General features: G+C 58.6%; 1 protein-coding gene across 6 annotated transcripts; it reads left to right on the forward strand.

Moving 5' to 3' along the window:
- The first annotated feature begins 1,726 nt into the window (after window positions 1–1,726).
- JUP (junction plakoglobin) lies at window positions 1,727–23,304 on the forward strand. Of its 6 annotated transcripts, none has more exons than XM_037033284.1 (15): window positions 1,727–1,863; window positions 11,528–11,743; window positions 13,226–13,485; window positions 13,755–13,993; window positions 14,748–14,949; window positions 15,703–15,847; window positions 15,974–16,077; window positions 17,319–17,657; window positions 19,763–19,918; window positions 20,131–20,250; window positions 20,713–20,863; window positions 21,004–21,125; window positions 21,703–21,742; window positions 22,015–22,180; window positions 22,511–23,304. In XM_037033284.1, the coding sequence occupies exons 2-14, from the start codon at window positions 11,536–11,538 to the stop codon at window positions 22,164–22,166; spliced, it is 2,238 nt and encodes a 745-aa protein (XP_036889179.1). In that variant the 5' UTR covers window positions 1,727–1,863; window positions 11,528–11,535; the 3' UTR covers window positions 22,167–22,180; window positions 22,511–23,304. The 6 variants fall into 6 exon arrangements, with proteins under 6 accessions (XP_036889179.1, XP_036889180.1, XP_036889181.1 ...); XM_037033285.1 differs by having other exon boundaries at window positions 11,531–11,743; XM_037033286.1 differs by having other exon boundaries at window positions 1,863–1,946.
- Window positions 23,305–24,937: the final 1,633 nt, after the last annotated feature.

The raw sequence follows: 24,937 nt of genomic DNA on the forward strand, positions 1-24,937 counted from the left end.
GCAAGACACTGAGGTAGGCTGGAGGAGGGGGAGTGAGGGAGACAAGGCAAAGGGCAGTGGTCCCGGCCATGGCGTGTGGGGTGGTAACTAGTTGGGAACGTTGACGTCCCCTGGTCCCCTCCCAGAAGACTTCTTGGGTGGCACAGGCCTTTGGAAGTGACTGTTTAGCCACCCTTGCTTTCTCTGGTGGGGAAAATGGTCAAGAACGCTGCTGGGGCATCTTCACTGAGCCCGTCCTGGGTGCTAGCGTGGGGGTTACAAAGCTCTTCGGAGGAAGGCCCCTTTCCAGAACAACCACGCCCCAACATTCCCATACACAGAGGGGCCCAGGCTACCTGTTCACATTTAGCCCTTTGGAAGTCCTTTGAAGGTCGGGATTGTTTTGATTTTCCATGTCATCAGGGTCTAACCCAGTGCTTAGCATACACTTGGCACTCAATTCTTAAGTGTTGGTGAATGAATGGAGCAACCTTGGCATGCTGTACGGCCACCAGCAGGCATTCAGTCCGTCAACCACACAAAGGAAAGACCGTTGTCTTCTTAAGTTGCCTATTGGGGAGTTCTTTCTGATAAGTAACCCAGAGTCTCCCTCTAACAAGCCCCCCCACTTCCTTTTATGCCAGCGCTGAGTTCCTTTAGATCCGCGGCCTGATTTCGCACAAACGGTTTTCTCCAAATCACTGCTCTTCTGTCTCTACCCAGAATATTTGTTTTCGCCTTTCCCCTCCCCCCGCTCCTCCCCTCCCCAGTACTCTGACATTTTACACCTATGTCCCGATTCTCCCAGGAGAGCATGTGGCTTAGCAGGCCTTGAAATTAGAAGGGGTTCTCATGTAGGATGTGCCATTTTCCAGTTTGGTGAACTCTCTGACCCTCAGTTTCCTCTTCTTTGAAATGCAGGTCATTTTGTTGTGGTAATGATTTTTCAGAGTCGTCGTAAGAATTTTTAAAACCTGGTATCATTTATTTAAATTCTAACATTGAGCAGTTGTCCAAGTGATTCCCACACACAGTCCTGTGAAAGATATAGCTAATGTACCCATTATACAGATGAGGAGAAACGATGAAAGATGAAGTAATGTGCCTAAGATGATGCAACTACTGAAGGGCTGAACTCAAACCCTGGCGTTTTATTCTAAATCTCATGGACACTCCACCTTTGGAGGGAAAATCCCAACCCAGAAAAAGCCTATGAAATGCTGTACAAATGTTATTACGACTTTGTGGCAAAGGTGAATAAGCCCAGAAAAGCATCATACCTGACGCTGAGTTGGCTGGCCTGTGAAGGTATCTGTCCTTTCCTTTGGCGCCCTCTGACTCACCTGTTGGACAGGTAGGGGGAAGGGGATAGTACTGAGTCTCACCTGCTCAGACGTAGGGTGGGACAAGACACACCCCATTATTCCCATTGGTTCTTTCCTTAGGCTTACTGACAGTGGCTTGCCCAATCAGGGGGAAGTAACCTTATATTTGCCAATAGGTACAGAGTTACGATGGAACCTTAAATTGGAGGCCGTCCCCAGAGCCGAATGGCAGTCCTTGGGGCCAATGGCTAGTGGATAAACAGAGGAGGCGGTGAAAGAAGATTGTGGGCGAGGCTCCGCCCCTCGACGGGACAGTCAGGCGAGGCAGCCAGTGAACCCGCATCAGAGGGTGGGCGTGTCCTCCAGGGGCGGAGCTTTGAGGGGGCGAGGGGCGTGGCTTGGCTGTCAGGTCCCTTCGCCTTTTGTTCAGTTACTGAGTTGCTTCCTTGGCCAGAGTCCGGAGCAGCCGCCGCCCGAACGCGCCGAGCTTAGTTCGCTGCCCGCGCCGGCTCCCAGCCCGGCCTGACCCCTACCCAGCCCGGCCAGGCTCCCAACGCAGGTGCGGACGATCGCGGCTAGTATCGCTGGGGCGAGGGAAGGGCTGCAAGCGGCGGAGAGGCCGAAACCTCCGTTTTAGGGCAGGTGAGGGTGGGAGCCGAGAAACCTCACCCTGCACCGGCGGCAGGGGGCGCGCCGGGGTCCTGGGCGCGGCGACCTTATAAGGGGGCACAAGGCTCGGGCAGAGTGTGCTTGCTGGCCCCGCGAGCCGGTGATCTGCGAAGGGCGGGAAGTGGTCAGGGCAGGTGCCTCGGGAATTGCTCCTTCCCCAGGGCCCGCGTAGCTCGCCCGACGCCGCGTCCCTGACTCTCGCCTGACTCTTGCGTGGGAGACTTTGACCTGTTTCGCCTGCGTCCCAGGGCTCATCTGGTTAGGAATTCACTGTTTGGGAAACTTGCTGCAGCTGGTCTCTTTGGGGCCACCCTCACCCCACCTCACGCGTCATCCTTGCTTTCCCTCCCTCTCTACTCCCCCAGGCCTGGGTGGGGCCCTATTGTCTGCGCCCGGTTTGCCCAGCTGTCGGGCCGAGCGCACATTTTCCCAGGGATGCGGGCCCTACCTGCCCAGCAGGTGAGCACTCGGAGTCCAGAGGCCCAGTCCTCTAGCTCCCGGAGCCTCACCAGCACTGTACCTGCAGCGCCTCTTTCCGCTCCGGGGGGTTCCGGCTCTGGGGGGTGCCGGGCGAGGGCTCACCAGCGGATGTGGGATGGGATGACAGTGGCACTCGTGCAGGGCCGGCGCTGCGCCCAGCGGGTGTCTGGCACCCGTGGCTCGAACTGGGGTCTGGGCGGAGGCGTCGTGCACGGGTGGAGAATTCACCCGCCCAATTTCCAGTAGCTGCGGCTTCCAGAGCGTTCATATGGGGATAGGACTACCATCTCTCCTAACCTCTTATGGCAGGGGGGCGGGGAATCACCCAAAACAAACTTTCCAGAAGTATTCGTGGTAGCTTTTTCTGGGGATTTTCCTGCCTCCTTCCCCAGGGTTTACCCCAGGTTTGTAGGGTCCTTCTGGGAGCAAAACCCCATCCCCCAGCTGGCCAGGCTGATCCAGGGCCAGTGCTTGCGCTCTGACCCTGTCCTCCCTGCCTCCACCTCCGTCCTGTTGGCTGGGCCTCTGGGGCTTGAGGTGGGGGTGGGGTGGGCCGAAGGGGAAGCAGCTTCTTCCTTCTCTTCCTGCCTCTGGGGACCACCACACCCCCTCACTAGAAGCCTGCGCTGCTGGCTCTCGCCCAAGCTCTGCCCCCTCCCCAGGAATGGGGGTGGGGCAGGGCCGGGCCAAATGACTATCGTGGTGGAAGCGACTGTTCAGGTCTTTCCCCCCCCCCCCTTACCTGGTTCCCCACGTTATGTAGCAGGCTGGGAATTGAGGGCAAAAAACACGGAGCAGCGGAGGTTGATTGCCAGTCGATTTCTGGATTTTGAAGGTGCATTCCTTCTGGAGGCTTTCGCTGTCCGTTCCCCTCCCACCCCTTGTCCTCAGGGAGTCTGATGGGGAAAGTGGGGCAGAAGGAAGGCTGCTGGGGGAAGGTTTTTCAGGCAGAGCTGCATTAGCGCCTCGGTGCGCCCAACTTTCTGAGAGCCCGTCCCCTGGCCAGAGTTGGGGATCTCCACCAAGCTTCCAGCAGTGGTTTTTAAAAGTCTGAAGTGGTCTTTTTGCAGGGACCTGGGGCCCAGCTCTTTGGGGAACAGAGGGGGAAATGTGAGTCAGGTTCTCCCTCCATCCTAGGGTGAAGGGAAGTTTGGGGGGATCAGGGCTGCTTGTCGGAACTCAAGGGCCTCCTGTCGGTGGATGAGACAGTCGGGGCTGGGGTCAGACCCCACGGAGTGCCCCACACCCGGAAGGATCCGGCTTCCTCCCCATCTCCCCTTCTGCTCTAGCCGGTGGTGTACCTGTGGGGAGCCAGCAGGGCATGGAATTTGGGCCCAAGTCATCTGTTTTCCTTCTCAGTGCCAAAGTAGAGGAGGGGAAGGCATGGTAATCACATTGGTTAAATGATTAGTTTAGCTAATCTGGTTTGCGGCTCTGATGAAAAGATAATGCTGAGGAGGGATTGCTAGGAAGTGCCTGGTGAAAACTGGCTACTTCCTGGATGGAAGTGGGGAGGGGGGAAGGTTGGATCCAATTAGTCATTTCTTGCTAGATCAAGCCCTAGCTTGGGTGACAAGAGTCTTCTCCCCCTCCCCCCTCAGCTCCACCCCATTCCTTTTGGAGGCTGTTTGGGCTGCCAGGGCTGAGGCTCTGAGAAGGCAGCCTGCAGGAATGAAGGCAGAGGAGGCTGGGGCTGCTGTCTGCATCCCTCCTGGAGGCCCGTGGGGAAGGTACCAGTGAGGCGGTCACTCCCTGGCCTGGAAAGGATGAGGAGAGGGGCCACCTGAGAATGAGATGGGGTGATAGACTCCTCAACAAAAGGGCTATTTACTTGGAGAGGTGTGACCATGGGGCTGGACTGAGCAGGGTTTGAATCCTAGCTATGTCACTCATGTAACTCTGGGGCCTTGGTCCCGGCACTGTACCTCCTGAGCCTTCGTGACCCCCTGGGTAAAATGGGGATAATGATATCTACCTGCCCAGTAAAGTACTGATAAATGGTAACTTAAGCAAGGGAGGACTCTGCAGATGCCCAGAACTTCCATGAACTCTTCTCACCTAATCCTCATGACTGGCCAAGTGGCAGGTGTCAGGATCCCATTCTACAGACGAGGACCTGAAACTCGAGGAAGTTAACTAACTTCCTGGCTGCGCCTCGAGACTGAAGCAGAGCCAAGGCGGGCATTTAGGTTCTCTGGCTCCAAACCCAGAGCCCGTCCTGGTGTATCGCCCCGGTGAGGTTCTGGGAAGAGGTTTTCTGCTACTCCCTTTGAGAGCCTTTGCTCAGGGGTTTGGGAAGGAGAGACACCGGAAGGGCCCAGGAAACTACAGATGGGTGGTGCAGGTAGGGGCAGCTTTGTCAGATAGGGGTGACTCACGTTGTAGCCTCCAGCTTTCTGAAACCTCCCGCGTGACTTGGTTTTGAGTTCCTGGCGGTGGCAGCGGAGTCTCCTCCAGGCCCGGGGTCTGTTGAGGGTGTGTGGAGGAGGTTGGGGGAGGGAGGAGGAGAGCAATGGTCAAAGCTGCTGCTGCCTCCTGGCCAGAGCTGTGGGTTGTTCTGGGCTTGTCCCTGTATAGGAAGTGGGAGCTGCCAGCTTTGCTGGGGGCTGGGCCTCTGCCAAGACAAGGGGGAGGGTGCTACTCCCTGGAGAGTGGGGAGAAATGAGAGTCAGGTTTAGGACTGGGCCCACGTCTTGCTGGATTGCACTGGGCAGTCCTGCCAGACTGCTTTTGGGCGTGGAGCCGGCTATCTATCCTTTGCTTTGGGGCCCAGGGGTCTGGGGGACTGCAGTGTGGGATTGTTTGGGCTGCTGGAGGGCCTTTCTGGTGACGGGGCTGGTGGGGCTTGAGGGAGGGGCTGGTGACACTGTCCTTTCAGACCTGCCCAGCTCTGGCACCTATGCCAACAGGGCACCTGACTCCAGAATGGGCCTGGGAAATAGGGGTTTCTGTAAAAGCCTATCAGCACTGGGCTTCTGCATCCCTTGAGGGCAGGGGGGACCCCAGGCATGGGAAGTATTGATGCTGGAGGAGAGAAGGCTGAGGAGACTTGAAGTGAGAGAGAAGGAACTTAGTCCTGGCTGTTAGCTATAAAGAGGGTGAGGGCCTTGCCGTTTTTCCTCACCCGTGAGCATACAAGGCCGACCGAAGCTTTCACGGAACGGATGTGGCTAGACAGGAGGAAGGAATTCCTGTGCGTTAGAGATGAGATTGTGAGTTGAAGAACAGGAGAGAGAGAGAGATGGAGGCTCAGAGTTGACTATTCTCTGAAGAAGATGAAGCAGGGCCCTGTGTGCCGGGGGAGGACCAGGAGGGCAGGCAGCTGTCACGAGCCTTTGGGGTGAGTCTGAGGTCTGTTGGGGTCCCTGGGGAAACTCTCAGTCTCGTGCCTTCCAGGAGAAGAGACCTGTCCGTGAGACGGGCAGGTGTCCGTGAGACGGGCAGGTGTCCCTGCGCCGCCAGCTGGCCCAGTCACCCCCGTGAAGAGAAGGGGAAGCGTGTCTGGGGCAGGTCATCGGGGTTTGTGTCCCTGCAAGCGAGACCTTGAGGCCTCTCTCCTGGGACATGATTGCATCTGGTGGAGGTCTGAGGGGCGGGGACATGGGCTGCCCCAGTTTCCAGCAACTTCCTTGGCCAGGCCTGAAGAGAAAGTTGGTTGACCACTCCCCTTTGCCCAGCCTCCGGCACCTCAGCCTTTAAAGCCCTCAGGGCAGAGAGCTCAGCTTCCTGTGACCTGTGAAGTGTGGGTTGCAGCCCTGAAGCATGGGTTGGCAGGCCGAGGGGAGAGTTGGGCCCCGCTGGGCAATGGATGTGCTGCTTGTTTGGGGGCGAGGAGGAGGTTGGACTCCCCTCCTTCTTGACTGAAACAGGACCCCATCTGATCATTGCAATAAAAACGACTGGAGAGTTAGAAAAGTCTACGGGGGAAGAAAAGAAACCGAGGCGGCCACTGGAAATATTTTTCCCTTCTCTCTTCTTAGCACCCTCGTGTGTCACAGCCTTCGTCTTGGGGATCTCATGCTCTGTTTAAAATACCGAATTTCAACGCAATTGTTTTCCAAATCCTCATTTTTGCCAGCAAAGGCTGAACAGGGGTTGACAGTGGGGGTCTTTCCTGCCCTCCCAGGAGAGGGCCAGGCCACCAGCCTTGTAGGATGAACCCTGGTGAGTCACACCTGAGGAGTGACCCCAGCTGGGGCCGTCGGGCAGTCCAAGCCCCCGGGTGGGTGCGGTGGGGGTGGGCAGAGGGGGCAGCCAGCCCTTGTGCATGGAGATACATCGCTGGCATGTTGCTGTTTCCTGAGGCTGGGTGAAGTGTTTTTGCACTCCCCAGAGTCCAGGTTTGGGGTCGCCTGCCGGTTCGGGATTGTGCCCACTCAGGTCACCAGCAGGGAATGGAGCCCCAGCTGGAGTCCTTTCCGGGGGGAGTCGAGGCTGCCGGGTCGCGCCACCTGGCCTGGCATTTCCCTGTCCTCCGGGTCCCCCTGCATCTTCCTACCCTGGGTGTTTGCTTTGGGCAGGAGCCCAGAAGGTATAAAGCAGCCAGCAGCCGGGTCAGCCTGACCCGAGCTGGTCCTGTGGCCACTGCTTGGGTGCCCTCCAGACAGGAAATGAGGGTGTTGCTCCGGAAGCTCCAGATGGGCTCCTGCCTTCTCCTGTCCCCAGGGCCGCCCTGGCCATACCTAGCCCCTGCTTCAGTCTCTGTCCACTTGGCATGACCACCTTGATGGGGAAGATTATGGTGCCCAGGACATCGAATCTGCCGGGGGTTTCCTCCCGGGGCCACTAGTCTGCGGGGAGAGGCCTGGCTGGGAAGCCCCGGCCCGATGAGGGAGGCAGGGCTCTCGAGTGAAGCAGTCCTGTCTGTCTCTGCACCTCTCCAGAGTCTGTTTCCGTCCATGCTGCTGGCCAGATCTCAGCTGGAGCCAGAGACAGAGTGGGGGAGGGTGGGGGCTGGTGACCTGCCGAGCCCAGCCTCTGCCCCGGGGCTGCTATGTGGAGAATGTCCATGCCTGACGGCTGACCACCCTGGCTGCAGAAGGCAGTGCATGTGACTGGGGAGGCGGGCTGCACGGCGACCCCACCTGGCCTCCCTTCCCGGGATGTAGATACGGCACTTAGTCCCCAGCCATGCCCCACCTCACCCCTGGGACCCTCATCAGAGGGCTCAGGGTCTGGGTCCCAAAGAGCAGGCTGGCTGCCAGCCACCTTGCCCAGCCTGCTGTCTCTGCTGGCCTCCTCCTCCACCATTTCTTTGCTTCCTTAATGGAAGGATGCTTGCCTGCGTCTTTCCGGTCCACAGAGGGCTTCCACAGTCACTACTGTGTTTGGTCCACACAGTAGTCTGAAGAAGCACAATCATCTCCACTTTGTAGGTGAGGGGCATGAGGTTTAGGGACATGGCGTGATGGCCCGTGGGCACCCACCCAGTGGGGGGCTGGAGCCCCTCGCCTGACTCCACGCTCTCCCACCCTGCCCACAGCTCCCTTTCTCTCTCCTTCTGAGCCCATGATTTGAGTCTGCAAAGGGCCCAGCCTCTGGCCCGAGGAGCCTCTGGGGCTCGCCCAGCCTGCTTCTCCAGCCTGGTTCCCGCCCCGCTGGGTGGCCTGCGCCTGGCCTTGTTTCCAGGTGTCTCACTGACACTTGGCACCTGCAGCGCAGTCCAGCGATGCCTGTCACAGACAGTGGGTGCTGGTAGGAGCAGGAGCCTGATGTAGCTCTGGTGGGAGTTATTTTTAATGTCAGGGATTCAGGGTGCCCAGTGCCAGCCTGCTGGATAGGCCGTGCCGAGGAGGCAGCAAAAATGAAGGGCAAGAGGACGACCACCGCAGCCTGGTTGCTTCCTCGCGGATTCCTCCCCAGTGTGGGCTGGTGGGGGAAGGCTCCTTCACACACCCTCCCCAGGGCCCTGTCTCCTCTCTTCCTTCCCTTGTGCTGTCCCCCACCCCACCCTGTGATCTCTGAGCTGGCCTCTTCCTCCTGAGATGCCAAGAATAGCGCATGCTACTGGAAACAAAGGCCCCCCATTCAGCTCAGAAAACCGCCCTGTGTCTGGCTCTGCCCGTCTCTGTCCAGGGCTCGAGGGCAGGGCCTGCGTCTGTCTCGCCCACTTCCACCCTGGCGCTGTCCAGGGGCACTGGCCCGTCTCCTCCAGGTCCAGGGTGGAGAGCGGTGAGACCGAGCTGGGTGCGGCCCTCTCCACCCTGGGAACTGCAAAAACAGCACTTTTGTTTCTTATGGGAGAATTTCCCTGGCTCTCCTGGGAAGTAGGTGGGGGAAGGTGGGGCTGGTTGTCCGTCCCCGCCTGAGGTATGATGTCTGTCTTTCTAGCCTTCCTGTTGTGGGAATAGCTCTCCCGTGATCTGGTGTGTGACCTTTCTGAATTGCTTTTTGGTTCTGCCCATCCTCAGCCTCCTCTTGCCTGCCACAGCAATCCTGGCTTCTTATTCCTAGAATCCTGGACACCAGCATCCCCCTGAGACAGAAGCACAGAGAGGAAAAATAATTGGCCAAGGACGCTCAGGGAGTTGGTGGAGGAGCTGGGACTAAACCTGGGATGCCTGTTTTCCCAGCCAGTGCGCTGCCTCCAACCCTTGACCTCAGCTGCTGCTTCTCCCTTTGGTGAGGGGCTCGGCCCCTCCCCTCTCCTGCAGCTGTGGGTCTGGCCCTCTCTCCTCGACCGCAGGGGTCCTTCTTTCCCTGATCCCCCAACAGGAGCCAGGGGAGCAGCTCTGGTTAGTGATGGAGGCTGGTCTGCAGTGAGGCTGACCTGAGTTTGAGCAGAGCGACCCCTGCGTCCTCCTGGTCCAGCCTCAATTTCGTCACCTGGAAACTGGGAGTAATAAAATGCCTGCCGGGGTTGCATGGGGGGAAGAATGAGGTTCATTTGAACTTAGTAAAGGCAGGGAGATGCCCTCTGTCTTAGGGACCCTCTGATCTCTGTGAGGACTCTGGTCCCCTTGGGCTGGTGGGGGGCATGCTGAGGAAGCACCCCTCCTGTGCCAGGTTTGGGCAGCAGGCAGGTGAAGGGATGGTGCCTGTGGTGCTGGGTGAAGCCTGCCAGCTTCTGGCTGGAAGCACCAGGGGTAGGCAGTTGCCTCTGCAGGGGCGGGGGGCTTTTCCAGCTGTAGTGGTGGGTGTTTTGACGATCAGGCCCAGAGATGCCCAGCTTGTCCCCAAGTGGACTTGGCGTTGGCTCAGCCGTCCTCCTGGCCGAGGGGTGTTTATTTACAGCGCTAATGCAGCTTATTTCCCGAGGCAGCTTCACCTTCCGTCTCCTGGTTCCATGACAGGCATGCGCCTCCCCAGCTCTCCTGTGTTCCCTCTCTCCAGGGAAGGCAGGAGTGCTGGCAGGGCGGTGTGGTGGTGGAGGGGCAGGGGCTCCCCGTGAAGGCCACACTCGTCAGTGCCTGGGAAGCGGCTGGCACATCTGGTGGCACCGAGCCGAGCCGGCTGCCTGGGGATCTGGGCCTGCTTCTGTTCAGCAGCCCGAAACTCTGAGTCACGCAGTGATGTGATGGGGGAGGGGAGGGGCGGCTCTGGCTCCCGCTGCTGCCTGTTCCAGGTGTGCTCTGGGCCAGGGGAGGAGCCAGGCGTCACCATAAAAGGCAGTGAAACCTGAAGGGCCCTTTGTCATCTTTTCTCTGAGAGGGTGGCACCAGCCAGGCATCCCTGGGAGGTCAGATCCCTCGTGATCTTGGCTGCTGGGGTGGGGCCAGGCTGCACCGGCCATCCATCCCTCGTTCTCACACAGTGGGCTGGTCTCCCCACACAGTGGGTTTAAGGTGCTGGGTGCTGCCCAGCCACAGGGGTGGACCAGCCTGTAGTCTTTTTGCTGATGGAGGCCACCCTGGGTCTGCAAGGCTGCAGACTCGGGTGTCACTCATGCTTGCGCCTGGTCCCAGCTCTGCCATTTCCGTGCTGTGCCCCCTTGCCGGGTGGGGGGCCTCAGTTCCCACATCTGTGAGTGAGGAAGCAGAGTGTGTGTTTCGAGACCGCTTGTGAGGATGGCGCGTTGGTGGAAGGTCTGACACCGGGTCAGCCCTCACTTGAGCCTGGCTTCCCTGACAGGGAGCCAGACAGCAGGTGGGGATTCGCCCCCCTGGGACTGAGTAGGGCCCAGCTCTTCACTGCCCTCAAGTGGCCCAAGTCTCTGCAGACAGAAGGAGGGGTGCCTGCCTCGCTCCTCATCCCTGGCCTGGGCTGGAGGAGGCCAGAAGGTGTGCAAACACCTGTAGGGTGGAGGCGGTGCCGATACACGGCCACTGTCCCCAACTCTGTCCCCACTGTGAGCCGGGCACCATGCTGGGTCCTTTACAAACATGGTCCTCATGACAACCTGCTGGGGAGGTGGTGCTACCCCACTTTATGGGTGGGGACACTGAGGCTCAGCAGGCAGGTGGATCGGCCTGGTGGTGAGTGGCTGAAATTTGAAGCTGTCGGTGGGACTCAGAATTCTGGAGAAGGTTTCGGGGACTAGGCTGCTAGAGAGACGGGGACTGTTGGGCCTGGGCCTCCGGGGCCTCTTGCCGTCCTGAACCGGCTGCAGAAGTGAGACCCTGAGGGGTCCTGGCGCCTCTGCTGCTTTCAGCAGCCTCCCCAGCTCCCCAGAGAAAGCCTTCTCACTGCTTCCCTGTCCGACCAGCCGGCTCCTGGTGCAGTGACCTCACCTCCAGCAGCCTTCCCAGGGGGCCCCAGTGGGTGGATGGGGTCTGCGGGACCCCAGGAGCTGTTGGAGGCCTTGAGTGCTTCCCCTCTGGGGGTGTTGGGAAGGGTCAAGCAAGGTGGGGGAGACCAGGGCTGGGTTGGGGCATCTGGCTTTTTACTGCCCTACCATCCTTGGGGTTCCCCCCACCCTGGCTGGAGGTCAGAGACGCAAGCCCAGAACTCACACACGTGGGGATGTCCCTCCCTGGGCCTGGTGCCCTTCTGGCCCCCAGCTCCTCACCGCAGCCCACTGAGGCCCTTGGGCGTGCCTTGGGAGGAAGGGGCAGTGGGCAAGCTGGGGGCTGGGCCGGTTAACGGGATGCCCCAGTGGGGCCAACTGATTTCTTGCCCCTTCTTTGTGTCCCCAGCAGCTACCATGGATGTGATGAACCTGATCGAACAGCCCATCAAGGTGACGGAGTGGCAGCAGACCTATACCTATGACTCGGGCATCCACTCGGGTGCCAACACCTGCGTGCCCTCGATCAGCAGCAAGGGCATCATGGAGGAGGAGGAGGCCTGCGGGCGCCAGTACACAGTCAAGAAGACCACCACGTACACCCAGGGCGTGCCTCAGAGCCAAGGTCGGGAGCCCCGGGCACGGTGCCTTGGGAATACTCCAGCAGAGTCTTGGGCCCTGCAGGGGGTTTGAGGGGAAAGGACTTTAGGGCCTCCCAGTCTGAAGGAAGAGGCACAGCTGCCTTCGGTCCCCCCCCCCCCCCCGACCTGGGAGAGAGGCAAGTTCCACCTTGTGAGCCTCAGAAATGGAGGGGAGGGACAGGCCCTGCCCACCCGTCTGAAGGGGGTGACACCGCCTTTGGCTTCTGCCCGTTTACAGAATGGTGGGGGGTGTCACCTTCACCCTCCGAAACCCAGGGGCTGTAGAAATGCATCGGCCTTCTGTTCTAGGACCGTCAAGGTTGATGGGGAGGCCAAGCCCCAGCCCTCAGGGAGCCCCCAGTCTGGAAGAGGAGGTGCAGTTCTCAAGCCTGAGAGCTCCTGGGGTGGGGGCGGGGAGGCATCAGGCCCGGCATGTGGAGCATTCCGACATGGAAAGGGGCCAGGGCCAGGGGGCGAAGTGACCGAGCCAGCCCCGGGGGTTAGGGACACGGATGCCCCCACTGGCATGCAGGTGGGAGAGCCAGGTCGGGGTCTCCTCCCCAATTAATTGGAGGGTGGAGACTCTGCCTCCCTCTCCCCAGGGCGCTGGCCAGGGCAGGGCTGCCTGGGAAGCCTGGGTAGCTGTTTGTGGGACTCCCAGGTCCACCCGGAGGCGGAACCTGGAGTCTGAGCTAAGGACCCATTTTCGGCTTTCTGAAACCGGCTGTCCTGACTTTGCCTCCGATCAGCTGTCTGTCACTGGGTGTCTCCTGCCTCTGAGGCTTGATTTGCCTGTCTGTGTAATGGGGGAGTTGCCTCCTTTGGGGGTGGTGGGAGTATAATTAGAATCAGGAGATTTCAGGGCTGAAGGGAAGCAGGTTGTCTCGCTTGACCTTGACCCGGTTGTTAAGGGAGGGGCCCCGGAGTCGAGGTTTGGGCTCTGGAGTCAGATTGTCTGAGTTCAGATTCCAGGCTGGGTTCCTGTAACCTCTGTGACTCAGTTCTTCCATCTATAAAGTGGAGATAATAATAGTACTTATCTTGTAGAGTTGTAAGATTAAATGAGAAAATACAAGAAAAAATGTGTAATTCACTGCCAGGTACATAATAAATCCTCCGAAAGTGTTAGCTGTGCCTACTAATAACAGCAATCACCAACGTGTTTGCAGTGGGATGTGCCAGACCCACGAATCCTTTCCAGGGCAGTTCACGACTATTATCTCATTTAATTCCCATAAGAATTCCCTGCGGTCAACAGAACAGATGGTGTTCTCACAGATGACCTAACTGAGGTGATGCCCAAGGGCACTGGTTACAGGCAGCGTTTTAGGTGGCGTGCTGGGCCTTCGGTCGGATTGGGAGGCAGCCCGGAGAATCCCTGGGGGCTCTTTGCACAGCCCACCCCGCTCTCCTTCTTGGCCTCTTCTCAGGCTTCGGCAGCTCAGTCCATGTCCTTTGGTCCCTAGGTGACCTGGAGTACCAGATGTCCACCACGGCCCGAGCCAAGCGGGTACGGGAGGCCATGTGTCCTGGCATGGCAGGGGAGGACAGCTCACTACTGCTGACCACCCAGGTGGAGGGGCAGACCACCAACCTGCAGCGGCTGGCCGAGCCGTCCCAGCTGCTGAAGTCGGCCATCGTACATCTGATCAACTACCAGGATGATGCCGAACTGGCCACCCGGGCCCTGCCGGAGCTCACCAAACTGCTCAACGATGAGGACCCGGTCCGTGAGGGGCCTAGCTGGGGTTGGGGGCAGACAGGGGAGGGAGAGGACAGGCATCCACAGAGGGGGCAGAGGCGTCCACAGAGGCGCCCACAGAGGGGTCCTACCTGGGACAGAGGGAGGTCATTGACCCAGAGCCCCATCAGCAGGGAGAGCTTGACCTAGGTCCCCATGAGCTTTGTGCAGGGGTCCCCTGGTCACCTCCCTCTCACGGTGGCAGCTGGACCTGGCGGGTCTGCTCACTTCCATCCTTGCGTCTGCCCCTCCAGGTGGTGGTGACCAAGGCGGCCATGATCGTGAATCAGCTGTCAAAGAAGGAGGCGTCTCGGCGGGCTCTGATGAGCTCACCCCAGCTGGTGGCTGCCGTCGTGCGTACCATGCAGAACACCAGCGACCTGGACACGGCCCGCTGTACCACCAGCATCCTGCACAACCTCTCCCACCACCGTGAGGGGCTACTTGCCATCTTCAAGTCTGGCGGCATCCCTGCCCTGGTTCGCATGCTCAGGTACCTGCGCTGTGCTCATGGCGGGGGCCCAGGGCCTCCCTGACCTGGCCTCCCCCTCCCGTCCCTGGGCTGCCATACGACATTCATTGAGCACCTACTATGGGCCAGGTGCAGAACCACAGCCAGTCTTGGTGCGTAGCTGGTCATGTCACGAGCAGGTTAGTGATGAGGCCACAGCGCGTTCTGGGGCAGCGGGTGTCTGACACTGTTCAGACCTCTGGGAAGCTGCTGACTCCACCAGCAAGGCTGGTGGACGAGTGCGGTTCGGCTGTTGGGAGTGAAGGGAAGAGTGTTCCAGGGGAGGGAACAGCGTGTTCCCGCGCCACCTTTATCTTTCTGGCCTCGAAATGTTGATTGGCCTCTTTCCTCTTCCCTCTTCCCTGTGCCGGGTGGCGAGTTCCTCGAGGGTAGACTGTGGTCTCACTCCTTTCTGAGCCCCTTGCAGGCCTGTCTGGCATGTGGTTTCCATGTAGTAGTTACTCTACATGGTAGGGACAGGTGTCAAGGGGACCTAGCCTCTGTCCAGCTACAGGCTGGGAGCCTGGGAGCAGGGATGGTCATGGTCCCCGTGGGGAGAGGACAGGTGCTGTGTGCCCTGTGCGTAAACGTGGGCTGGGTTCAGGGACGATCAGACGTTAGCAAAGGGCGGTTCCCAGGGGGTGTCGGCACCGGAGAAGGCTCGTGCTGGGGGCTGCCTACATCACGTCAGGGCCCTGGGACCCGACTGACCCGAGCCCCCTGCCCTCCACCCCAGCTCCCCCGTGGAGTCGGTCCTGTTCTACGCCATCACCACGCTGCACAACCTGCTGCTCAACCAGGAGGGCGCCAAGATGGCGGTGCGCCTGGCCGACGGGCTGCAGAAGATGGTGCCCCTGCTCAACAAGAACAACCCCAAGTTCCTGGCCATCACCACCGACTGCCTGCAGCTGCTGGCCTATGGCAACCAGGAGAGCAAGGTGGGCCCTCCCCGCCCCCAGCCAGGGCTCACGATTCCCCACTCCATCCCTTCCGTCCCTCTGCGGCCTCAGACCGCCGCCTCCTGACCGCTTTTAGGTTAAACAGATATGCACGTGCAGTTATTTTACTACATAGCTGTTTTGGGGATAAGGAGAAGGAAAACCCATTATCCTCCCACAGCCGTTGTTATTTTGATGGGCTTCCTCCGGTGCTGTCCTGTGGGCGCTTTATTTTATTTATTTTATTTTTAATTTTTTAGATTTTATTTATTTACCTTTAGAGGGGAAGGGAAGGAGAGAGGGAGAGAAACGTCAATGTACGGTTGCCTTTCGTGCATCCCCTGCTGGGAACTGGCCTGCAGGGAACCGGCCTGCAACCCAGGCATGTGCCCTGACTGGGAATCGAACCGCGATCATGTGGTTCGCAGGCCCATGCTCAATCCACTGAGCTACACCAGCCAGGGCTGTTTTTTAGTATTTCTGGGCTTTTCTTCCGATTGGCAGATTGCTTTCTAAAGTGATTGTGTTCTTCACAGTGTCATCAGTGGCAATGTTTATTTGTACACTTTCACCTCATCCTTGCCGGCATTGTGTATTATCCTGTTTTCAAGGTTTGGACTTATTTAATAGTCACAGTCTCTTCAGGTCTTAGCTGAAGTCCGGTAATGGCAGCGCAGTCAGCCCCCTTTCCCTGTCTTGTTCGTTGTCATACTCCCTGTCTGCCACTCACTCCTTCTCCCCCTCTCCTCAAAGCTCATCATCTTGGCCAACGGAGGACCCCAGGCCCTCGTGCAGATCATGCGCAACTACAGTTATGAGAAGCTGCTCTGGACCACCAGCCGCGTGCTTAAGGTGCTATCGGTGTGTCCCAGCAATAAGCCTGCCATCGTGGAAGCTGGTGAGGAACGTGGCCTGTGACAGAGGCCTGTGTGGCTGGGAGGGGCAGGGCGGGTCCTGGTCTAGTGGCCCGGCTCAGTTAGCCGTGCTCCCCTGTGGCTGACGTGACCCTTGTCCCCCACCACAGGTGGGATGCAGGCTCTGGGCAAACACCTGACGAGCAACAGCCCCCGCCTCGTGCAGAACTGCCTCTGGACCCTGCGCAACCTCTCAGATGTGGCCACCAAGCAGGTGAGGAAACGGCTCGGGCCTGGGTTAGCCCTGCGGCCCCCTCGTCCTCCTGTCTTACTGAGTCCAGCCTCCAGGCTAGGTTTGAGCCTAGGAGCCCTGGGAGGCCTCAGGCCTCTAAATCTTGCCCTGTTATGGCGGAGGCTGGAAGTGGCCCGGAGTGCTTCACCCCTTTAGCTTGAGGCTCTGCTGTCTATCAGGAACCCAGGAAGGGGAATCAGTGAAGGGGGCTGCTTCTCTAAGCTGGGTTTCTTGTGGCACCAGGGGAACAGCTTTGACCAGGACCCCGGGACAGGGAGCAGCAGGGCGCTAAGAGACAGCTTGGAAGCCCCAGTGGCCAAAACGCAGTTTAAGGGGGAAAAAACCCCAAAACAGTTTCAGGACAAGTCTCTTGGTCCCTCCTTACAACCTGACTATCGTTCCTAAGAGCCCTGTCCACAGGCTGTTTCGTGAGCACCAGCCGCATGCTGGACTCTCAGACATAGTCTCCGTTGCCCCTCCCAGGACTGGAGGCAGAGGGTGGGATGGGTTGTTCAGATGGAGAAACAGAGGCTCGGGGAGTTAACTAAGGCCCTTGGTCACGGCTAAGAAACGGCAGGGTGGGATGTGAACTCAGGACTGCCTGTCCCCAGAGCCCGGGGTCTTCCTGCTCCACCACATAGCCCACATGCTCCCCACCCCCTAGGAGAAGCTAGGTTTCCTGAAAGCAGATTTGGCTTGGGGATCACTGAGGAGGCAGCCGGACCCAGAAAGGTAGAAGCATATAAAATGGGTCGGCTGGGCCATTGAAGCCTGCTCCTGTGGCTCCCAATGGCTCTGCTCCTGTGGCCTCCTCCTCAGTCTCCTCCTGGCCTGGGGGCTGCCACCCTTGGCCTGAGTGGGACTTTGCCTGCGTCTGAGCATTCAGAGGGAGGAGCAGGGGCCTGGAGGAAAGAGCCTGGAGCTTAGAGATAGGCCTGGGTTCAGATCCAGCTGGCCCACCGTGGGTCCCGGGGCAAGCCACACAATCTCTCTGTCTCACTCGCCCACAAGGGGGCGCTGTTCTCACAGGCGTCAGCAGGATCGCAGAGATGAAGGTGCCCTGGCCCAGAGCAGAGGCGGGGCCCCTTGCCTATCAGCTGAGAGGGCTTCGGACCGCTCTCTCTCCACACCCCCAACCCCGTCAGGTCATCTCTCTCCCCTGGGCCATACATGGGAGCCATTGGGAGTCCCTCTCACGTATCACTGCCTTCCCCCGACCCTAGGAGGGACTGGAGAGCGTGCTGAAGATTCTGGTGAACCAGCTGAGCGTGGACGATGTCAACGTCCTCACCTGTGCCACGGGCACGCTGTCCAACCTGACATGCAACAACAGCAAGAACAAGACACTGGTGACGCAGAATAGCGGTGTGGAGGCTCTCGTTCATGCCATCCTGCGCGCCGGCGACAAGGACGACATCACGGAGCCTGCCGTCTGCGCCCTGCGCCACCTCACCAGCCGCCACCCTGAGGCCGAGATGGCCCAGAACTCTGTGCGCCTCAACTATGGCATCCCAGCCATTGTCAAGCTGCTCAATCAGCCCAACCAGTGGCCACTGGTCAAGGTACAGCCGCTGCTGTGGGGCGGGTAGTGCGGGGAGAGAGCGCTCCGCAGCCAGGATTAGGTGCCTAGACAAAGCTGCTGTGACAGAGAGGCCCTGAGCAAGAAATTTGTCCCTTTCTCATGGAATGGTTAGACCTACACAGAGGCTCTGCTCCTGGGAGCCAGAATCTTTTTTCTTGTAGCTTGGCCACCCCCATTGGCTTGTGGGCTTTGTCATTAAACAGCAGGTTTTGATTTGGTAGGCTTTGGTGAGATTCTGCATTTTCTTTCTTTTTTTTAAGGGAAGGAGGGGAGGGGAAGGGAGGGTCTGCATTTTCTTTTTTTAAAAAATATTTTTATTTATTTTTAGAGAGGAAAAGGGAGGGAGAAAGAGAGGGAGCGAAACATCAATGTGTGGTTGCCTCTCAAGCACCCCCTACTGGTGACCTGACTCGCAACCCAAGCATGTGCCCTGACTGGGAATTGAACCAGCAGCCCTTTGGTTCATAGGGCAGTGCTCAATCCACCAGGCCACAGCCGCTAGGGCAGATTCTGCATTTTCTAACAAGCTCCTGGGTGTTGCTGCCTGTCCACAGAGCTCACTTCTTTTTTTTAAAATTATTTTTATTTTTTATTTTTTATTTTTAGAGAGAGGGGAAGGGAAGGAGAAAGAGAAGGAGAGAAATATCAATGTGTGGTTGCCTCTCACATGCCCCCCACTGGGGACTGCCCGCAACCCTAGCATATGCCCTGACTGGGAATCGAACCACTACCCTTTGGTTCACAGCCCGCGCTCAATCCACTGAGCTGCACCAGCCAGGGCCAGAGCTCACTTCTTACTGGAGAAGGTCTGAACAAGAGAGTCGTGCTCACAGCAGTGGTTGGGCTGTGTCGTTCCACCCAATGCATTCTGGTCCCAGAAACGTGGGAGACGAGCAGTGACCAGGAAGTGGGACACGTTACTTTAGCCCACACCCTGGAACTCGGTCATTTGGCTACATGTAAGCACAAAGGGACTAGCAATGTGTCAGAGGACCATGTGTCTGTCTGTTAACTCAGATGCTAGTGATGCTAAAAAGGACAAGGGATTGAGAGGATGCTGGGGGATACCTGGTACCTGCCACAAGCAATCCTGAGTGTGAAGGGGCAGGGCCTTCTCAGGAGAGCCAGCTGGCACTCGCTGTATTTTAGACAATTTAACAGGACAAGAATGACTATAAGTGATTATGTACATTTTTTTTAAAGATTTTATTTATTTATCTTTAGAGGGGAAGGGAAAGAGAGAGAGAGAGAAATATCAATGTATGGTTGCCTCTCATGCGCCTCCTGCTGGGAACTGCATCCCCTACTGGGAACTGGCCTGCAACCCAGGCATGTGCCCTGACTGGGATTCGAACTGCGATCCTCTGGTTCGCAGGCCCACGCTCAATCCACTGAGCTACACCAGCCAGGGCTGATTATGTGCATTTTTAAAAAGTTCATAGTGAGACTGAAAAGGGCAGCTCGTGGCCCCTCGCTGGGCTTGGCACCTGCTACAAGCCCAAGGTGGGGAGGGGTTTGCACCCTGGCCCAGCAGCTAACTGACAGGCGACTATGGCAGCTCGTCTGCCCTGTGCCCGTCTTCCCACCGCTCACATGGCTTTCATCCCTGCCCCCCAGGCTTCTTGTTTTGAGGATCAAATTAGGTGATAAATTGCCTTGCAAGACCCTGAGGGACCCTTGGAAGCCAGAGTGCCTCCCGGGAGTCGGGGGACCCTGGGGAGGAGAGCACAGTCCTGCTGGGGATGGATTTCTGTGTGGGCGTCCCCAAGGGAGGAGGCTTTGGGCTCGACTGTAGCGAGGTCTCCTGATAGTCAGGGTTTGGGGTCAGGGCAGGGGGGCTGGCAGAATGTTCTGGAATTCAGTGTCGTTTTAGCAGGGGCTAGTAGAGATAGGTGAGAATTCACAGATCCTATGGAATAAGGGACATGGGCTGGGGTGGGCTCATTCTCTGGAGACCTTCCAGTGCATTCATGTCTGGCCTGGGGGACGGAGAGATGACAGGAGGGGCAGGAGGAGATGATGCTGGGAAACGGGTCCTCCAGGCACCCAAGAAACAACCCTGGTTGTGGTCCCTTTTCTTGCCAGGCAACCATCGGCCTGATCAGGAACCTGGCCCTGTGCCCAGCCAACCATGCCCCGCTGCAGGAGGCAGCGGTCATTCCTCGCCTCGTCCAGCTGCTGGTCAAGGCCCATCAGGATGCCCAGCGCCACGTGGCTGCAGGCACCCAGCAGCCCTACACGGTGAGCGGGCTGGTGGTGCCTGTGTCTGCCCTCCCAGGGGGCAGGATGGCCTCTGTGTGCACATGTGTGCACGTGAGTATGTACACTCAGGGAGGCAAGTTACAACCGATGCCCCTCTAAGGACCAGCGAGGTCTTGTCAAGAGTGCTGGGGGCTGTGAGGTCACATGCAAGGGTCGCCTGTTGCCGTGCCTCAATGCCCCCTCTTGTGCAGGATGGTGTGAGGATGGAAGAGATCGAGGAGGGCTGCACTGGAGCCTTGCACATCCTCGCCCGGGACCCCATGAACCGCATGGAGATCTTCCGGCTCAACACCATCCCCCTGTTCGTGCAGGTGAGGCTGGGCAGGTGGGCAGGAGTGGTCCCCCCGACCCCGCTGGTCCCCACTCCTGAGCTGGGAAGGTTGGCAGCCACGGGTCAGGTGATGGATGTGCTGTGGCGATTGTTTTGCTTTGTAGCTTCCTTCCTTCCTTCCTTCCTTCCTTCCTTCTGTATCCGTGTGAACTCACAGATCTTTAGGAAAAGTTTTTAGTAATATAGAAAATGCTCCACGCTATGTTGAGTGGAAAGATAGGGTGCACAGATGCCTGAAATACACCAACGTGTGAACAGAGGCTGTGTCAGTCTAGGTGGGGATTTGTGGCTGGCTTTCTTTTCTGGTGATTCCTGCTTTTCTTAGACTTTCTATGGTTTCTAGGCTGAGCTTGGGTTACGTCCAGAAAGGGGGGGCGGGGATGGGCAGGGCTCTGCGGTGCGTTGACACCTGCCTTACCCGACCCCGCACCCCCTCCCCCAGCTCCTGTACTCGCCGGTGGAGAACATCCAGCGTGTGGCCGCTGGGGTCCTGTGTGAGCTGGCCCAGGACAAGGAGGCAGCTGACGCCATTGATGCCGAGGGGGCCTCGTCCCCACTCATGGAGCTACTTCACTGCCGCAATGAGGGCACTGGTGAGAGGCTGCGCTGGGGGTTGGGGGGCGAGGGAGGGGCTGGGCCTTGTCCCTTGGGGCCTTGTCCCCTCGCCCCCTGGCCCCCGCCACCGAGCCTAGGCGGAGGCAGGTGCCTGACGGGGCCTTTCCCCTCTGCTCAGCCACCTATGCCGCGGCTGTCTTGTTCCGAATCTCCGAGGACAAGAACCCAGACTACCGCAAGCGCGTGTCTGTGGAGCTCACCAACTCCCTCTTCAAGCATGACCCGGCCGCCTGGGAGGCCGTGAGTATCCCAGGGTGGGCTGGGGACAGCACTTTCATGGGGGACCTGACATCTGGTAGCGTCGTAGGTTTTTATTTCTCAGTTGGGTCATTTAGGGTGATTCTCAGGAGGTGGAAAGAGTAGGTTGAACCGTCTATGTGTTTTTGACCAACCCAAATGGCAATTTAATTTTGCCCACACTAATATAAAGTGTTGAGGCAGGATCCGGCCTGCAAACCAGGCACGTGCCCTGACCAGGAATCGAACCGGCAGCCTTTGGGTGCGCAGGCCAGTGCTCAATCCACTGAGCCACACCAGCCAGGGCCTGGCAGCCATTCTTGAGTCTTTTCCCTTCCAGTCCCCTTCTCGGGGCTGTTATTGTGGGTGGCCCCAAGCATGATTGGTGGGACCCTTCCCCCTGAGGTGGGGTGCCTGCGGAGAGGAGGTGATCAGGATACTGGGTGGCCCCATTTCTGTCCCCACACAGGGCCTTGGCTTCCCCCCTGGCCCCTTTATAGAAGCATCTCTAGCCGCCTGCCTCAGTCCCCGTGTTTTCCACCCTCCCCCACCCTCAGTGTCTCTCTGTCTCCTTCCTCAGGCCCAGAGCATGATCCCCATCAATGAACCTTATGCAGATGGTAAGTGGGTGCAGAGTTCTCAGGGCCTCAGGGAGCGGGGGAGGGGCATGGGCGTGTGAGGGGGGTGCCCTGTGTCTCCAGGGCCAAAGGCCCGTGGCAGCTACCATGTAGTGTCCACATGAGCTCCTGCCCAGGTCCCCTGGCGTGGAGTTTAGGGGAGCGGGTCAGGCCCACCGGGTCAGGCAGAGGTAGAGGAGGTGGCTGAGGGCTGTCCGGGCCTCCCCACCGGGTGGCCTTCGGACCCTGGACAGAGTCCCCCTTCTCCTTCCCAGACATGGATGCCACCTACCGCCCCATGTACTCAAGTGACATGCCCCTGGACCCCATGGAGATGCACATGGACATGGACGGGGACTATCCCATCGACACCTACAGTGATGGCCTCCGGCCCCCCTACCCCACTGCGGACCACATGCTGGCCTAGCCCGCTCCCCCTCAGTAAGGCACTTCCCGCTTTGTAGCCTCCCTCGTGCCTGTGGCCTGCTGAGGACCCTTCCCCTTGCCTCCCGGACCTCCTCCTCCTGGAGGGCCCCTCACCTGTCTGTTGAAACTCTGGTTCCTTGTGGGAGAGAAGGAGTGTGGGGCCGGTTGCTTTGAGCTCCCCCACCCCAGGGGAGGTGTGCCTGGGCCTGCCTTGATTCTTTCATCTTTGCCGGGACGCGGAGTTCTGCCCCTTCCCTGGGTGGTGGGTGGGTGTCGTGGGAGTGGCACAAGCTTCTAGGGGACACAGGCCTGCCCTGAACCCTCTGTGTCTGTCCTGCCCCCCAGGTGCAGCTCCTCATCTGAGAGACTCTCGGTGCAGACGATGGGGCAAGACAGAAAAGTGCCTGAGCCTGGGGGGCCGGGGCCGTGACTTCCTGCCGAACCCCGTGCCTCCATAGGGTCTTTCTTGGGATGGTGACACGCTCCTGCTTTTCTCCTCTGGGCTGTGGGTCGACGGCGGCCCGATGGCCCTCCCCAACCCTGTGGCCCTGCCACTGAAGCTTTAGATTCTGTCCCCCAGCAGTGCCCCGTCCCTGCCCTGGCTGCCTAGATCTCCAGCCGCCCGGGGCCCACAGGGCTTTGGTTCCTTCTCTGGGTCTGGTTTTCTCACTGAACTCCACGTGACCAACTGTCCTGAACCCCTAGGGTCTCCAGGATCCAGGTTCAAGGCCCAAAGCCCCAGAATCCAAAGCTCCCCTTGAGAAGTTCCGGGGCTGTCCAGGGAGAAGGGGACGGTGATGTGGAGAGTGAGTCCCCCACTCCAGGACCCTGCCTGCCTCTGTCCCCAGGATGCTCGGCTGGCTTTGGCCCCCTCCTGGGGGTGCCCCGGGGACAGATCCCTCACACCCCGCCCTGCCCACACGACTGCCCTGCCTGACCTGAGAAGTGCTCTTGGCTGACCCCTCTGGTGTGCGGTGAGGGGCTTTCTCCTCCCCTTCCTCTTTCACCCCACCCCCAACCTCTTGCACATGGGTAGGGGGCTGGGAGAGATCCCTGCGGAGTTTTATTATCGCTTTATGTTTTTGGTTATTGGTTTTTTTGTATAAACCAAAGCAATGAAAATAAAACTAACACACAGATCCAGAGGAGGCTATTTGGGGGCATGGGGTGGGGAGATGGGGGCTTTCTTAGCAGCCTCGTGACCTCCTTGGCTTGATCCCAAGTGTCCTCACGGCCACCTTGTTTGCAGGAAAGACACGCGGAGAGAGGAGGGTTGGAGAAAGGAACGTTTAGGGAGACAGAGTCGATTTAGTTTAATCCAAACCCATAGGGCTCCAACTTGGAGCCTTAGGAGGCTTAGAGGGGCTAAGAGATGACCTTCAGGGACACCAGGCCTTATTGTTTCCCATGGGCCACCGCCTCCCTGGCCTCTCAGCCTCCAGCCCTGCCCCCTCTGGCCTGAATGTACATATGGTGGATTTCCCCTGGGCATAACACTCCCTGTGTCCCGTGGCTTGGAGTCCAGGCCCCTCTGTGGTCTGTGGTGGGCGCACCCCAGCCCCTGCCCACTGGCCCTGCCCCCTCAGCCAGCATCCTCCACATTGGTTCTCGCCTCCTGATTTTTGTCTGTGTTGTTCCCTCTGCCTGGAATGCCCTCACCTACTCACCCATTGGGATCCCATTTAGCTCTTGCTCCAGGACCTCCCTGCTCCCCTCCAGACGGAGCTGCTGCCCCTTCTCTGCTCCAGGGTGCCCTGTGCAAGGCCATCATCCCTCTTGTCACACTGGTGTGACTGAGCTGATGTGACAGTCCCCCACCCGCATCTCCAAATTCCCCCTCCTGGAAACAGCAGGTTACAGCATCCGCCAAGCCTGAGACCTCTGGCTCCCATGCTCCTGCTGGGCCTGTTGCTGCATTTCTGTTGCCTGGAGCTCGGGCAGTGGAGGGAGGCCATGACCTTGTTGCCCAGATGTGCTGCCTAGAGGAGGGCAGGGAGCCCCTTTGGAGGCAGAGGGAGCTGGTGGTAAGTGGCCAAGCTGAGCACCACTTCGAGGAACCACGGGACAGGAGGGGACAGAGTTTTCAGAGGTCTTTGAAAGGTGCACTTTGTACTTCATTCAGGGCCTGTCTTAGTCTGTTCTCGCTGCTATGACAAATGACCATAGGCTGATGGCTTACATGACACACATGTCTCAGTTCAGGAAGCTAGAAGTTCAAGATCCGGGTGTCAGCAGACTCAGGGTCTGGCGGGAGCCCTCTCGCTGGCTTTCAGATCAGCGTGTTCCTGTGGCCTTTCTGAGGTGCACGCTCCGAAGAGAGCGGAATGTCTCTCATAAGGGCGCTGAGCCCATCATTGAGGGGCCACCCTCATGACTTCATCATAACTATGTCCCGAAGGCCCTGCCCCCAGATACCATCACACTGAGGCTTCGACATGTGCGTTTAGAGGAACACAAACCTTCAGTCCATCAGGGGACCCTGGGAGAAAACACTCAGCTTGGAGGATTTGGTAGAGACAGATTGCAAAGGGTCTGGTGAGGCCGGTGAAAGACCTCCCCTCTCCCTGGCCAGTCTTTCCAAAAGAGGACTGGAGACAACCGATAAGGAAGGGTTGCTCCCCAAAATTTAATAGTAGGAGGGAAGGGCAGCAAAGCATCCATGTTAGGGGTTAGTGCTAGCCATGGCAGCTTCATATTAGGGGCTGAGCATCCTGGTAGCCTGGGCGAAAAGGGAAACAAAGTTCATCTCAATGGAGTGAGTTGGCTGATTCT

The sequence above is a fragment of the Sturnira hondurensis genome, unplaced genomic scaffold (genome assembly GCF_014824575.4).
Source record: "Sturnira hondurensis isolate 20B ecotype Veracruz unplaced genomic scaffold, ASM1482457v3 Scaffold0021632, whole genome shotgun sequence".
In the NCBI taxonomy this organism is placed as follows: domain Eukaryota; kingdom Metazoa; phylum Chordata; class Mammalia; order Chiroptera; family Phyllostomidae; genus Sturnira; species Sturnira hondurensis.

Coding starts and splice junctions, on each gene's coding strand:
- JUP (XM_037033284.1), top strand. CDS start 11,536: ATGGATGTGATGAACCTGATCGAACAGCCCATCAAGGTGACGGAGTGG. Junction 15,848..15,973: donor GCCTGCCATCGTGGAAGCTG/GTGAGGAACGTG, acceptor CCCCCACCACAG/GTGGGATGCAGGCTCTGGGC. Junction 17,658..19,762: donor ACCAGTGGCCACTGGTCAAG/GTACAGCCGCTG, acceptor TTTTCTTGCCAG/GCAACCATCGGCCTGATCAG.